At 46.0% G+C, this 16166-nt stretch overlaps 3 protein-coding genes across 3 annotated transcripts; 1 reads left to right on the top strand and 2 right to left on the bottom strand.

The window, feature by feature from the left end:
- The first annotated feature begins 1831 nt into the window (after positions 1–1831).
- Positions 1832–4147, top strand: K441DRAFT_654252 (uncharacterized protein). Its single transcript, XM_067647664.1, has 7 exons — positions 1832–2144; positions 2191–2298; positions 2351–2938; positions 2994–3009; positions 3060–3293; positions 3355–3415; positions 3504–4147. The coding sequence occupies exons 1-7, from the start codon at positions 1989–1991 to the stop codon at positions 3730–3732; spliced, it is 1392 nt and encodes a 463-aa protein (XP_067507737.1). The 5' UTR covers positions 1832–1988; the 3' UTR covers positions 3733–4147.
- A 1108-nt stretch (positions 4148–5255) lies between these two features.
- K441DRAFT_654251 (uncharacterized protein) lies at positions 5256–6303 on the bottom strand. The gene has a single exon (XM_067647663.1). The coding sequence runs from the start codon at positions 6132–6134 to the stop codon at positions 5424–5426; it is 711 nt and encodes a 236-aa protein (XP_067507736.1). The 5' UTR covers positions 6135–6303; the 3' UTR covers positions 5256–5423.
- A 6965-nt stretch (positions 6304–13268) lies between these two features.
- On the bottom strand, positions 13269–14827 carry K441DRAFT_674375 (uncharacterized protein; the record flags this gene model as incomplete). Its single annotated transcript, XM_067650747.1, has 2 exons — positions 13269–14714; positions 14771–14827. 2 exons carry the CDS (start codon positions 14825–14827, stop codon positions 13269–13271), a joined length of 1503 nt encoding a protein of 500 aa, XP_067507735.1.
- Positions 14828–16166: the final 1339 nt, after the last annotated feature.

The raw sequence follows: 16166 nt of genomic DNA, 5'->3' as shown, positions 1-16166 counted from the left end.
TTAACCTTTGTAATCGCAATGAGCTTATTTCTGGGGGGTGTCCGTACTCGGCATACTGATATATGGCGGGGAACAAAGTGGACGTCACAGTTGCTCTACGGCCACGAGCAACGACTCGTAAATCTGACTCGTATGAGGCCCGAGGTGTTTAAGAAGCTTCTCGATTGGGAGTCGCGATAGAGGTCTGGTGGCGGAGAGGGGCTCACTCGAATCGCTCACCGACGTCAATCACGGGTTGTGCGAAGCCAAATCTGGAGCCTCATATGGAGGCTTACCGAACGATCGACTCATTTACAGATTCAAATGAGCCAGTGCAGTAGCCGCCACCAATTACAAAACGGGTGACACTAAAAGGCGCACGGATTGAATAAATATGATATGGAGCCAATTTGCAACCGAACGTACCCTTAGATTTTAAACGGAATCTAGATTTTCGCGATTTTGGCTGATTTTGGTAGATTTTGGCTACAACGCGACCGACGACCTATATCCAACTTTTTATATAATATAGCTATGAAAAGGAACACCAAAATCGAGATCCGACCCATACTGTCCTATGGGGGTTCCTTTCCGTCTTATTCTTGTCCGCACGGTCAAGCTAAGAGTGAGGATCTCGTCTGTTACTGATGCAGCGGCGTTACGTCGTGGCTAGAGGGGTCTCTGAATACTTAACCCTTGACGCCGTCAGAACAGCAGAGTTTTCACGGGTCTTGGCGCAAGACCCAGTCAACAAGACGACTCCATAAAATCGGCCTTTGCACCCCCACGCGGTGGAGCCCGGGAACCTAGTATGCAACTATTGGCGTTCTATCTAGATCGTGCCAATAGACTACTAGAGCGAACGCAGAGACGTGCGTACGGCTGTGCGGCGCCGGCGCTGCGACGTAGTAGTAGTGCGAAAAGTCTTCTGCTGGGAGGGTGAGCCCCAGCGAAAGACCTATAAGTACGACTACTATGTCTCCACGTATACGTCTGGTACACCTGAAGTACGGCAACTAAACCGGCGTCCCCCCCTACCTCCTATACGAATACCTACACGACCAAACGAGCCGCATGCAGCGACCGACGAGCCGTAAGCAGCGACTGAACACCTTATACGCCCTAGGAGGTCTGTGATGAGCCTCTCATTCCCCACTCTACCCGACAGCCTGGACTTACCTACGCGGTATTCTGTCTCCCTCTACGTCTCGAAGCCCAGCTAGGTTGCAGGAGGTAGGTTGTAGGGGACCTAGGTTGGGGCCCTAGGACAAGACACCTAGTATATTCGTCCCGCTGTTCCTTTGGGGTGGAAATCATGCTGCAAGCAGGAGGACTATAGGCGTATGCACGCTAGGGTATTTAAATAGGGGCGGAAGGGCAGGATTACAAATTTTTTACGGCAATTATATCTAATAGGAAGCATGGTACGAAAGGCAGACAGGGCAAGATAGGCAATCAGGACACCCCCGTACGGGGGTCTCAGAGCAGCGACCTAAAAGGTATTTTTCCTCCCGTTGATGTAGTACGGGCGTGCTACCTAGAGGGGTACACCCTGTATTACCACTCACGTTCGCCTTGGAGGTTTTTTGTATCTATATCACGGTAGTAGTCTGCATGGACTCGCAAGAGGACCGCATCAGACGTAAAACAAGAATCAAATTAAAAGTAATATAGCTATGATATAGTTATTAGATATAAAGATAGAGATAATAAAGAGCTTCTACCTATAGTATTTTTAAGATAATTAGACATTAAAAAAGGGACGAGTGTATTTTATAGTGCTCGGCTACCACCAAAGCTGGGACAATAAGCTGTGGAAAATTTACTTGGATAAGGAGCAGTATGCCCGTCACAATAATCCACCGAAGGTCTGATTTATGAGACAACAATTTCCCCGCGTGAACAATAATGATGACAGACGAAGCCCAGTTGGGATGACGAGCTCAACGCCACTCTAGCTATCCCGAATCCCTCTGCTTCTTTTGGACTCCCTGGTCATATAACATACAATGGAGCTGCTAGATCTCTGCTACGACGTCTTGATCCGCATTCTTCAAGAATTGGAGCCGCAAGAATTGGCCCGCTGTTCGAGCTGTTGCCGAAGCTTCAACACTTTCATAAGGGGTAATCGGCGGCTGTTTAGAGTACTTTATCTGCAGAGATTCGTATGTTAAATGCATCCAGTACTCTGATGTCTCTGATGCTTGGTAGGACGACCCACGCCGGCATGCAGCGGATGCGGAGCCGCACTGGGAGAAGGAGCTCCCAATTCTTGTAAAATGCCAAAAAATCCTCCAATCTGATGATTTTGATGCCAAGGTAAGCCAACTCATAGAGCATTTGTCTTCCCAGTGGCTTACAGTCACGTTAGATACGGCATTTCGACTTCCTGACCAGCGCCGTGGAAAGTCTTCTCAAAACTTCATCGGACAGTTCCCGACCCTCTCTAAACATCTCCTTCCTCTCAGACCTATTCAAATTACAAAAGAATGTCGACGCGTTCCTCTGCCGATCCTCCCTCTTCTCTCGTGCAGGGACCGACCGGCAAACTCCAGCCAGCACAGAAGAGCAACGGCAACTAAGCGCAAAGCTCCACTGCCATTACGGCAACCCTGTCGATCCTGTCGGTCGACGGTCCTTCTCCACACATCCATACGCACGCTCATACGTCTACGACCTACGCAACTATACGGATAAGACAGAATGGGGCCCCTTCCGCATGGATGGGTCGCTGTTCGTTGATTGGGAAATGGTCGAAACCATCATGATCGTGCTGGCGTATAATATGCGGATCTTTAGCGAGCGCACTGGCGGCCGCTTCAAGCCTGTATGGGAGATACCGTTTGATGGTGTCGCGAATAACAGCTTCAGTGCAACATATCCGCTGGCTCTGCCGGAGGAACCAGACATACCACTGCAGGCAAGGGATCCGTTTAATATTTCTGGCACGTGGATGCGGGTGAGTGATGATATCTAGTGTTGTCAGTTTCAAACTCCTCTGCTAATTCAACCAGGTTGTCTGCTTCCTAGGTATCTGAGACTTTACCCTTTGAGGTCAATTCGCATTTAACGCTCTGCAGACTACAACGACCTCTACGCCTTTAACTTCGCCAATTCACCGGTCGCCAGCGACGAACCCAGGATCCCACTCTACACGGAAGAAGCAATCCGGCTCATCATCATGAAGCTTAAAGTGACCAAAATCGAGGCCCCGGGCCGCTTCGACAACCCCTCCTTACCAATCGTGCATTTCAGCGGCTCCTCGCGTTCGCTCGACGCGTTATGGGACCCTAACGCCAACTCTCGTATCAAGGGTCCGTTCCCCCCTCCCCCATTCATCCACCCGACCAAGCTATGCTAACTAATATTACACAGGCCGTGTCAGGCTGACGTCAGAAGGCGAAGTACGCTGGACTACCGTTTCAATATTCTACGGGTACGATGCTTCACCCCCCTTTACCCCTCCTGCCAACAACGCGAACCAAACCTTTCTTTGAACAGCAATCAGCTGACTCCGCTTATAGTGGTGAAGAACGGTGGCGCAGCGAAGGCGTGCAAGTCGGCGGGATCCGCTCCAAGCGCGGCGTCGTTGGGACGTGGTTTGACAAGGACTATGACGTACATGGCCCGGTCGGCCCAACCGCGTTCTGGAAGCTGAGCGACCGGACTAAGAAGGTCGGCTCTGTAGACTCGGATTCAGGGTCAGAGCTCGAAGTTGAGGCGGAATCGGATTCAGAGTCAGATTCATCATGATGTACACACGCGCACGAGCTATGACGAAATTTCCAGGCTAACTAGATAGGGGTGCAGGGGAGGATGCGATGCTGATATATAATATCTGCTATCAAAGTTTTCCATGACGGCGTTCTTTAGGAAAAGGGGAGTTCAGGTGTTTCTATATCTATATCTAGCCACCCGCAACCACAAATATAGTCCCGCGACCCTTCTCCCAACCCGAGCCCCCCGGTCGCCTCGCCCCCCTTTGACCGCTTCGCGCCGGTTTTGACAACCACATCGCCCCCGCCCACCCCTAACCGCCCACCTCCTCACGCCGGAATCAACCCAACCTGAGCCCCGTGAAAACTCTCAAACGTCAACCTCACCTCCTCCACAAACTCCCCCACTGGATCCCTACACTCCACCCCCTGAAACCCCCTCGCCAACCTCGCAAGCACATACTAAATCTCGCTCCTGGCAAGCTGCTGCGCCGGACAGTGGCGCGGCCCGCCGCTGAAGGGCACGAAGTCCCAGATGGGCCGCAGGGTGGCCCAGCGCTCGGGGCGGAAGCGGTCGGCGTAGGGGTGGAAGGTCGGTGCGGTGTAGCGCGTAGATGCTCATGCTAACAGTGTCGCCGGGGAGGAGGAGGAGCATGGTTATGCCGTAGGGTCCGCCGCCGGTGGGGACGGTGCGGCGGAGGCAGGTGCGGGAGTTGTTGGCGACGATGGGGTGGAGGCGGAGGCCTGGGGGCTTTCAGCCTGCATTTTGGAGGGTATTCCTGGCTTTGTTATCTGGTGGTGTTCAGGGCAAGGAGGTGGGGAGGAGGTGGGAGGAAGGAGGGAGGGGATGGAGGAGGTAGAGATGAAAGAGGTAGCGAAGCAGAGCACGAATCTTAAACAGCAAACTCACTCTCATTAACCGCCTATCTCAGATACGTCAGGCTCTTCAACTCTTCGAATATCACCGGCGCATCCCCGAGCCCCAGCACCTCCTCCCTCGGCCTCGCCCCACACCGCCGGATGCCGCGCCAGATCGAACACGATGCTCGTCAGCGCAATCGCCGGGCCGTCATGCGCCGCAAGGAACACATTCAGCAGCTCCTGCCGCACCGCATCGCGGTCCCCCGTCCACTTCGCCAGCTCGTGGGCCAACACATACCGTTCGCCGCCGACATCGCCGCCGAGCAGCTTCCCGCCGCCGCCGCTTTCCAGCTCCTCCTCCTGGCCGGACTCCTTCTCCACGCTTCCCGGCTCGGCGCCGCCCTGCTACTGCTGCTGCTTGGCGGCGGCCTCCTGCCGCTGAGCCCCCTCGAAGGCCCGTCGACGCGCTGCTGCGTCCAGGCGTTGACGTAGCGGCACGCGTCGCGGAATCTGCTGTCGTGGTGGAGGAAGCGCAGGCAGCCGAGGAAGAAGCGCACGCCGACGCCCGATTTGGCGAAGTTGAAGCATTCGAAGAATTTGATGTTTTCCGGGGGGTCGGAGTGGGGTGAGTTGATGGATTCGCCGAAGATGAACTCGGAGGATGAGTCGAGGATCTGGAGGGTGGGGGGGGGGGCTCTATAGCTGGGCTGGAGTTTGCTGGAATAATCGTGCTGCTGGGCTCCTGCTTTGGGAGGGTGGGATTGACTAGGGGAGAAGAAGAAGAAGAAGAAGAAGAAGAAGACGGGGAGGTGTTGCATCGAGTCTAAATAGCAGTAAGCAGACGCGCCAGCTTAGCAAACAAGGGCTTCAGACCCACCGTCTCCCCATTCGTCGGAATCCGCTCATCATCCTGCCCGCATGGACTTCGAAGTTCTGCAACGACTCGAGATTCCTCCGTGCAAAGGTCGGCTGTATGAGCCCGCGGCTCCGCTTCCAGCGCGACCCGTCCGAGCTAATGATGCCGTGGCCGAGCAGCGGCTCCGTTGACATGTACCGCGTGGCGCCGATGCCGAACGAGTCCATGTTGGTCGCGAACACGGCTTGGATGTTGCACACCGCGATCGTCGACACGACTCGGCTGCTGAAGGGACGGGATTGGAATGTGTTGCCGTAGCGGGCGTGGTTGGCCTGGTTGAACCGCATACGGCGGTGCTTGCGGGTTGTGCGGAAGAATTGCAAGATGAGGTCGATGCCGAAGATGGGGTCTTTTTGCGGGAGAGAGGGCGGTGGGAGGCAACCATACTTGTGGAAAGCGAGGTAGTGGTAGAAGCGGGATTGGAGGACTAGAAATGTTTTGTAGAGGGAGGGCAACGAAGAAAAGGGAGATTGCGGTAGTGAGAGGGCATGGTGATTGGAGGTTGCAGATTGGAGGTGACAGATTGGAGGTGACAGATTGGAAGCGAGTAGAAAGAAGTGGAAGAAAGTGAGAGGCTCGAATTGGCAGGGCACGAATGAAGCTGAAAAACTACACATAAACCCCCTCCAAAGGTGGTTGTCACAAAGGTTGCGGCACGGCATTAGTGAAGTTGCAAGGATGGGCAAGGTCGGTAATAGGACCTGGTCACTTCGCTTGCTCCACGGACTTTAACGATTTCATCCCTGTACGTACTGCAACCGTGGAATATTAGACCGGTCCCTCTGGAGTATTAGGATTGTCGAACCACCTACCGTACGTGGCTAGCGGAAGATCTAGTATACTATAAATTTTATGAACTCTTTTTTAATATAAAGCTCTTATACAGTTATAAATATGTAGATTTTATTAACCTTAATACGTCTACTAAGAGTAGAAAAAGAATATACTTAATATTACATGGGTAGGCCTAAGGTAGTTAGCCTTACTATAGGCACTAAAACTTTAGCTACACCTTATATAGCAAGTGTTTTAATGGTAGCGTATATCCACCAGTCCACCATCCACCTTCTTGGCGGGAGTTGCGCGAGCCTTATATAGGAGCCAGGCAGGGGTTAAATAAGCGCCATCCCGACCCGGATACGTGTATGTATATATATATATTCTATTATGGCCATGCACCATCTAGGGTATAGGCCGTTACAGAGCGCTAACTAAATACTTCCTGCTATTAATATGCTTGCTCTAGTTTAGAAGCCAACTATAAGAACTATATATCTATTACCTAACACTATGCTTAACTAAGGAAAAAATAAAGGAAAGTAATATGTTACTATTAAAGAAAGTTAAAGTTTAGAGGCGAGCCTAAGTAAGTAGTTTTTAATGCCTTGTGTCTATAGGGCTATTCTAGCATTATACGCTTCTTAATTAGCAACGTACTAGTAGAGGCACGTGTAGAGGAGGCTCGCGGTGTATTCGGTTAGATAATTAAAGGAGGAATTCTTAAGAGTCTTTACTTATTAATATCAGCTTTTATACTCTCTATATCTTATATACTTAGGTATAAATATCCAGTCTCCTTTATAAATTTAATTATAGCTTTAACTACGCTAATGTCTGGCTTCTAGCGCTTAATTAGGCCGTTAATATTCCTACCTCCTTCTTATCTGCGTAAGTAGCCTCCTAATATATATAATAGATCCCTAAATTAATCTCTATATTACTCTCTTAGTTTAATCCTTTACTACGCCCACCTCCTATAAGAGAAGAGGAAGTGCTATATTAACTTTATAAGCTTATAGTTACATAACGCCATCTCTAATGCATTAATTTTGTGGAGATATTCCTTTAGAAATAACTTACTGGTCCGTAGCTATATAAGGATAATAGCTTCTAAGCTAATTAGCTGCTAGTATAATCCTACAGCCTTTCTAAGGTAGAGTGCTGCGTTAATCTTCCTTATAAACTTACCTGTATTAGATCTTCCTAATAAAAGCAGTTCTGTTATTATTTTAGCTCTTTTTAAGGCTTGCGTCACAAGGTACTATAGGAGGCCGTCTTTCTATAGTGGCTCCTCGCTCTCTAGTCTTATTGCTGCTTTAATAAGCTTATTGGCCTTTTTATTTTTTATAAATCCTAAGTAGCCTAGAATCTAGTATAGCGTAATATTGTTTAGCTAAAGCTTTTTTAAAATCTTTGTGACTATTTCCTAGTAGGCTCTAGCCCTCTAGCTCTATACTAATAGTAACGCTAATTATAAGTTAGAGAATATTCTTATACTAGATATAGGTATTAGAAAACCTACTTAGTTAACAGCCGTGTATATAGGGTCCTATGGCCAGTTAGCTGCCTTGCTAATTGCTAAAAGCTCTATAAGGTAGGCGTCGGCCTAATTAGAGCTCACTACCGTTTTTAAAAGTGTTGCTTTAGATAGCGTAGCATATACACTAACTCCTGCCCTACTATTGCGCACCGATGTATTAATGTATATATTAACCTACCCTAGCTTATAGTCTTTAATAATAGCTTGAGTATAATCTTCGTCCTTATATATTACTATATTAGGCTTAGCTATTTACGGCGGGCATGTATATGGTTTAACCTTTAGCACCCTATTTACCTAGACATCCTTATATATCTTTACTGTCCTCTAAAGCGGCAATTGGTGCCGTCTATAGAGCCTCTGTCTTTAAATCATCTAATAAGGATATAATTTGCCTAGTTTATAGATTAATACCTAAAACGCAATAGCCTGGTTACGCAGCCTTTACTTAAGAGGGAGTAAGCCGGCTTCTACTTTTGCTATTAGTAGGGCAATAAAGCGGAACCCCCTAATAATAGCTTATGCCGTAATCCTCTGCGCCTACTAAAGGAGCTATATTAACTCTTATATTATAAGTAGGTACTATATTAGTAACACGTAGTCTATTACTAGTAGGACTAAGCTCTTAGCTAGCTGCTTAACGCTCTTAAACTATAGTCCCTTTAATCTGCGTAACGCTAGCGCTACCTTAGTGGCTTTACCTACCTTATCTATTAGGTACGCCTTAAACCGTAGCTCCTTATTAAGAATTACCCTAAGGATTTTAACTTCCTAAGTTAGGGGGATCCCTTTTCCTTTAAATTGGAGCGGCGTGGTAGTATCCCTACCTACTTCTTTATATCTAGTAAGGTAGATAAATAACGTTTTCTTCGCTTTAAATTGGGCTCTACTAGTCCTCTCCTATTTCTCAAGCATTGGTATAATCTTACCCTAGATAATCTGCGTATTTTCCTCCGCCGTAGGGCCTATAACCTATACTGAGTAGTCGTTAATAAAGGCTATAGAGCTGCTATTTCTAGGTGCGCTTTATATAAGATCCGCATTAAAGAATAGAAAGAGTATTAGGGCTAGTGCTAATCCCTATAGGAGACCCGCCTGCGGGAGCGCCTATACCTCTAATATATATCCGTTAACTAGGATATAGGCTTAATAGTTTATATAAAAGTCCTACACCTATTATATAATCGTCTAAGGTATCTATCGCTACTATAATCTCCTAATTTCCGGCTCTATAGCCATATTATTATACGCACCCTTAATATTAAATAATACTAAAGATAGCGTCTTCTTTCCTCTTTATGCTCTAAATACGTCCTTATAGAGATATAATAGCGTATATATTATTAACCTTTACTTTCTAGCTCTAAAGTGCGTCTTAGGTAGTAGGCTATATTCCTCTACTAGGTATGCTATCCTCTCCGCCACTAGCGATTTAAGTGCTTTTCCTAGTATTGGGAGAAAAGAGATCGGCCTATAGTTATTTGCTACTATATAGTCCCCCCGCTTTAGCTTCTATAGCGGTATAATCTTTACTACCTTTTATTCCTAGGGTACCTTTCCTATCTTAAGTAATTTGGTAAAGAGAGTGGTAATTTTACCACTTAGTATGGGCCACAGCTCTTGCCACACCCTGGCTAGTAGGCCGTCCCTTTTAGGAGCCTTATTTAGGCTAGCCCTAAACACAGCTACCTTGACCTCATGTTTGGTGATAGGCTCCTACGGCAATTAGTTGTAGCTAGTTATAGCTTCCTCCTCTTATTTACACGGCGGTAGGACCGGAAAGAATACCTAGAGTAGTTCTCTTGCAATATTATAGTTCTCTGTAATAACTTCTCCCTATCCTCCATCCTTCTTAATTAGTAGTATTCTAGCGAACGCGGATATAGCCTACAGATTGAGGTATTTCGACGCTTTTTATATATTATTACTATTACTAAGGAATTCGTCCTAATAGAGCTTCCTATATCGCTGAATAGTCCTATAGAAGAGCTTCTTTACTCTTACTATAATATTACGTAGCTTAGGGTCATCCCTTCCTTGCCTCCGCATCGCGCTATTTCTGTTTCTTTAGTATATATATAACTTCCTTAGCGTTATAAGGTCTTCGTTCCACCATCTTTTTATATACAGTGATAGTCTAGCCCATTAGCAGTGTGCTTTAAGGGCTTTATTAACCTACCTATTAAGGTAGTTAACCATTTTGTCTATATCTTCTATAGGGAATCCTATCTCTTTCTATTACTCTATATCTTCTTATATCTTATCCTAATTTGCATTTTTAATAAGTAGCCTCTCCTAGCTCTCCTGCGTATCTATATTAACCTAAAAGCTAGTATAGATAGCTCTATAGTCTAATCTGTACTTATACTTCTAAATAGCGCACTTTACTAGTTTACTCGCTAGGCCCAGGGTTGCAAGTATAAGGTTAATTATTAATATTCGCCCTATATTGCTTTTAAACGTAGGTATTCTTACTAAAAGTAGGCTTTAGAGTAACCGGTCCGCCATAAAGTTAATAATTGGCGCGCTTTCTTCCTGCGTTAATGTGGTACTAATATAACTTCCTCCCCATAGCGGATTATGCCAATTAAAGTCACCTGCAATTACTACCTTAGTGTGTAGGTCGCGTAATAGTTCACCTTAGATTAGCCTATTAATTATCTCCAGTTTACTAGAGAGCTCCTCTAGGTTCTCTTCCTTAGTTCTCCTTAAATATCTATCTAGAATATATACTAATATAATTATAAGTCTCCTTTAGCTAACGTGCGCTACTACCGCCGTAATATCTGCTAAATCTACCTACAGCTATATAGCTGCCAGCTCTCTAGATACCCAGATATATAACCTAACTAGGGAATACTACTACTGCCTGCCCATTAGGACGAACCTTATCCACTAGGGATTTAAGCCAGCTAGCACCACTTCCCCATCTAAGAGAAAGCAGTAAGGCTCCTGGCCTAAAATAAAGTAGAAGTCTGCTAGCGCTTTATTATTATATAGCGCATACTACGCCTCCCTATACTTCTTTATATTCGCCTAGAGGATCTAAAGTTCTCTATTTATAGCGCTATTATATAAGAATCCTATCTATCTCTTTTCTGTATACTAGGTATTTACGGTATAAGGCTTAGTAAGGACCCTAGCAGTTTACATAGTATAGATTTACCATCTTATACTAGAGATAGCCTTCCCGCCTATATATTTTGCATATATTAGGTCGCGTACAGTCTCTAGCCCTATATTTAAACCTTTTGTATTTATAGTATATTATAGGGGTATATCGCTCCTTAAATGGTAATATAATAATCGCGCCTCCCCTAAATAATACGTTGTTTAACGTAAGCAGCTTCTCTACATCCTCCTTTATTGCCACTTTAATAATCACTAACGCGTGCTAGCCGCGCGGCCTTAGTTATCCTAGCTATCTCATTATATATACCTTTACCCTATTCTCTACCCTAAAGCACTCTATAGCTAACTTACTTACTTTTCTACTATTAATATCTATCGCTAAAGGTACTTTAACCCAGTCCGCCTTAACCATATACCACTTAGGTCTAATAAGCCTCGCCCTAGGGATATGCGGTTTAAGCCATTAAGCAATTATCTACCTAAACACAGCTTCTTTATCTTTTTCCACTAAAAATCTAATAATGCTCGCGCTGTCGCTTATTCGCTATACGCGGAAGTCCTTAAGTATAGCTCCTATAAGCCCCTTAACATCCTTTATACCTTACGCAATGGTTTACTTTACTACTTTAGTAGTAGCTACCCTCTCTATTACCTCTAAACCTGCTCGGCTAACGTCTATTACTAGCTGCTAATTGGGTTCCTTGGGGTTCCTAGCGCTTATTATTTGTGGTAAGGTTATCTCTAACCCTGCCGTGCCTTTACTAGCCGCTACCGATGCCTATAATTGTGTTAGAGCTAAGGGAGTGTTTAGTTACGCTTATAAGGACCAAATAGCCTTTTAGAGTTTAGCGTTTTACTTTTTAAGGCTTTGCTATTTCAATTTAATATCTACAAAGTTATTTCTAATGCTCTTAATAATACTATTCTGGTTTATAATAATGTTGCTCTACTATACTATAGTTTCTTTAAGGCTTTCAATAAGTTGATAAAATTCATTATAATTAATACCTCCTCCTTTACGTTCGGGTAAGGTAGAGACTCTTACTATAGGGAATAGAGGCAGTATATGCTATGTAGCTTGTAGTCCGGTTTATAGTGCGGTTGTCTACTGTTCAAACTATACTAATATTTAGGCTCGTGTCCTCAGCGACTACTAGGCCTCTTACACCTTCGCGCTCGGTTTCTTTATACGTCTTAGTAGAGCTGCTAGCGGGTCCAGAGGCAGTGTTGCTGATACGCGTTCAGGGGTCAAAGCAGCCATCGGGGCTCCGGGGCTTCGTTCGGTGGGCCGCAGGGGCCGCCTTGTAGCGGGAACTAGCTAAACAAAAGACTAGGATTTAATTAAAAGAATGTCCGAGATAAATATCCTCCTCTTTCAAAAGTTCTATCCGGGGTCAGTAATACAAGGGGGTCCAACCCGGATACAAGGGTGTGGCCGGTACAGGTCGGCCGCCCTCCCTGCTAGGACGGTCGAGGTGTTAGAAACTCATAATACTTTGTCCAGGTGTATCTCGTTAGCTTCGTTAAAAGTCGTGGAGAAAAGTAGGGGGGCTGTGTTGTCGCATGTCGTACGAGTGAAGATGATCATGGCGAGCGAAAGACTGAGAAGATACTTTGAAAAATAAACTTTTTGTAATAAAAGGTTTTATTAATGGATGGAAGTCTGGCGAACGAGGAAGTGGCCATGTGTCAAGGTACAGCTCTCTCTCAGGCTCAAGGCCCGCCAAAGAAGACCCGACAAAAGCCACCCCGTCACTAGAGTCAGCTGAAGACCCGGTGCATTATCTAGCCGAGTATGAAATACTTGTTTGTAGGGAGCACGGTGGTGCGCTAAACTGGAGCAGCTATCTGGGAGACCACCATTTATGGCAGTCAAGGACGCCCGCAAACGAAAGTCCCGAAACAAAGGTACGGCTAGCTTAAGCATAGGAAGCCGAATGGTGTGCAACTTATAGGAAGCGGCTTAAGCCGCGCATTGGCAACGAGTATGAGAGGTTCACATGGGATGCGATATGAACGCATTCGTGACTGAAGCTTGCAAGCAACTGTTTATTGGATGGAACTTGGAGGCGCATATATCCCTTCCAACGGTACAATTCGTCCTATCAATTCTATTGGCTGGCTCTTATCGATAATGGTAGGACGAATTGTACCGTTGGAAGGGATACACTGCGGCAGTTCCATGTCTATTGAGCTCTCATCGATCTTTCCGAATTAAGATCACCCTACGACCTACGCTACGTCATATATTGTCCCTCCCACTTGTCATTCCCATTATCTTATATGCTTTACTATCTTCTTAATCGCTCCACACCATCGCGCTAAGAAACCACTTAGGCATATCCTAATTCCAACCAAGGGAATTCTCAGCCGGAACAGGAGTTGAGATCTGCCGTCGTCGTATAGCATGTCCGTTGCTTCCTCCACTGCCACGGGTATCACGGCTTCCAGGAGAAGATTGTCCAGGACGACCGCTAGGCATCCAAGCAGCACCACCAGCCATTGATTCATAGGTATAGTAACTGGCACTAGACACCAAGTTCGACCGTTGGTGCTTCTTGTTCCTATACCTGCGCGCAACGAGGAACATGGCAACACCGCATGCTATCGCACCTATGGTAGCTCCCGTAGCAATCCCTACACTAGTAAGCATAACTTTGCGGTTAATATTCATGTCCTTACATATCGTACCTCCAATGCCGTATTTATTGGGTTCTGTGCTTAATAGAACAAATAGTTGGGTTGGCTCAACTTTGCCAGCAAGCGTTAATCCGTTGACAGTACGGATCTGGTTGCCATCGCTGTTAGCTAGGAGATACGAGACGTCACTTGAAAGTTCCCAGGTGAAAGAGGACAGAACTGGAATAGGAGTTACGCCAGTGGGAGTAGAAATTGGTGCTATTGGTTCAGATGTAGGGTTAGTCAGTCCTACGCCGCTGCTTAGAACGGCGCCGTTGAGAGACGGAATAACTTGAGTGGGCTGAAGCACGGAAGACGGCTGGGAGACCAGAGAGGATACAAGTGACAGAATAGACATGCTCTCTAAGGTTGTAATAGGGGCTGGACCGGAAGCTATTGGTGAGTCTGTTAATCTAGATGCTGTCATATATCTAACGACGGTTCCGGGAGTAGGTTGAAATATAGGTGGTAATTCCAACGAGACCTGAGCATGATTAGGCTCGCTCTCTGATGTTAGAATAAATGTCGCGATTGTTTCAAGGAGGCCGCTGGTTAAGCTTAAAGATGGTATAATGCCGGCGCCAGATGGGGCTAGAATAGTAGCGGCAAGACCTCCAGCAGATCCAATAGAATTGGCGACAGAACTAGGAGCAACGGTGGGAAATTGAATACCTCCTGTAGAGCTTCCCCTAAGAGCCGAAGTTATCTGCAGAGCGATTTTACCTGTACCTTGGGAAGGAGATAAATCGATTATGCTTGTGAAGGGAGCAGGAGAGCTGGATGTCCCCAATACGTGGGTCTTGGGAAGAAAAATGGTGGAAAAAGTAGTGCGCCCTGGATTGAGGACGCCATTTTCGTGAGAAGACAGAGGCGAGAGACTTTTCGAGACTTGTGATGGCTTAACGTTGGTTTCTGCGATATCGCTTCCACGACTTGGTTGAATGGCAGCATTTATAGATAAACGAATAGCTGCGTTATCAAATTGGCCGATAGTAGGTTGGGTAAGCTTAACCGTCGTAACGGGTATTCTGGATTTTTGATTTGAACAACGCGGAGGCTCTGGCAAGCCTGCCTCGAGGGCCTCAGTGCAACCTTTGCTGGATTCGTTCTCCTATGCAAGTCAACATAGACTAATAGACATCCTAGTATCGCAATTATGTTGTCTACCTCACTGCAGTACGCTAGGAAGTCTTTCTCAGCCGTCCACTTCGCTAGTTTGGCCATGCAGCGCCCATCCGTCCAACTAGCGTATCCGAACCAGAGTGCTAGCGTGGGTAAGAATATAACACCTATTGCCTTAAGCCAGCGTAGTATAGTCTTTCTTAGGCGTAGCAGGATCCTTGAACGGGTCTTTTTGGGTCTCGATATCCTGCCTGCATGGCGGGGCTTACGTTTCGGTCGTGTGCTGGATCTAATCATACCTTCTGATTAGGTGGGGGAGCGAAGAGATCTAGGCTGCCTGCGGTTACTTCTTTAAAGTTGGGTGGGTTTAGGGGCTTAGAGGACGCGAATTTATACAAGGGGGCCTCATGAGCGGGCTGCTCGCCCTCCCTGCTAGCGCTGGCGTGGCTTTAGCCATATGTAGCGTATGAATAATCCACAGAAGCCACTAGAATACACCAGACTAGCTAGATAACATATAAAACAACGGCAGGGGGGCCTTATATCTTGTATTACAAAAATACTAAATCTTATACGCCGGCAGCGAGGCTACTATCCACTAAAAATCTAATACCCAATTCTTTGAGATCTAGGCACCCGTCTTTCTTACCGTGAGCGTAATATTGCTTATTTCCTCTCTTAATACGCTAGTTGGAATCACTAAAGGATTAGTGCCTCCCTTAGTATACCTTACAGAACTATATTAAATTCTCTCTAGAATCCATAGACCCCTTAAAAGCAGAGGGGAAGGAAGCCGAATATTAATACCCCAGCATAACAGCGTCTAATTGTATAAGCAAAGTAGGACCGTTGGCACCGACAGAAATCCTTTAAGGAGATTACATTTCTTAAGGGAATCTCTGCCTGTAAGCGATCTTTATATAAGGCCTTTAAAAAGGAGGGCTACTTCCGCCGCGTTGTAACAGAGAAGCCCCTTATTACGCCTAAATAACGAGAGGCCCGTCTTAAATAGGCCTATTCTTATCTAGAATGGACTCCTAAGATGTGGGCAGCAGTAATTTAAATAGATAAAGCGTCTATTTAAACCGGTGGAGGCCAGATTTTTATTACTAGAAGCGCCGAGGAGAAATATAATATTAATTGCTGTGTCCCTAAATTTAGGGGGTATTCAAGCTAGATAATCTACGGTAGTATTTCCCATAGGAATAAGGGACCTTTAGTTATTTTTAAAAAGGACTAGTTAATTAAGCTAGGATACAAGAAAAAGACGATAAATGGCAACGTCTACCGTACCTATATATACCCCAAAATTAAGACTTTTATATAGGAATTATGGCAGATACTATAATACCAGCCTATCCTTATAGAGGATAATGCCTTAATTTACTTAGTAAAAGTAACGCGCCTTGCTTAGGAACAGAACGGCATGCTAGTAATAGAA

Source organism: Cenococcum geophilum (assembly GCF_001692895.1).
Source record: "Cenococcum geophilum 1.58 unplaced genomic scaffold K441scaffold_7, whole genome shotgun sequence".
Lineage (NCBI taxonomy): Eukaryota > Fungi > Ascomycota > Dothideomycetes > Gloniales > Gloniaceae > Cenococcum > Cenococcum geophilum.
The sequence above is the reverse complement of the archived record's forward strand: the minus strand, read 5'-3'. Positions and strand labels throughout refer to the sequence as shown.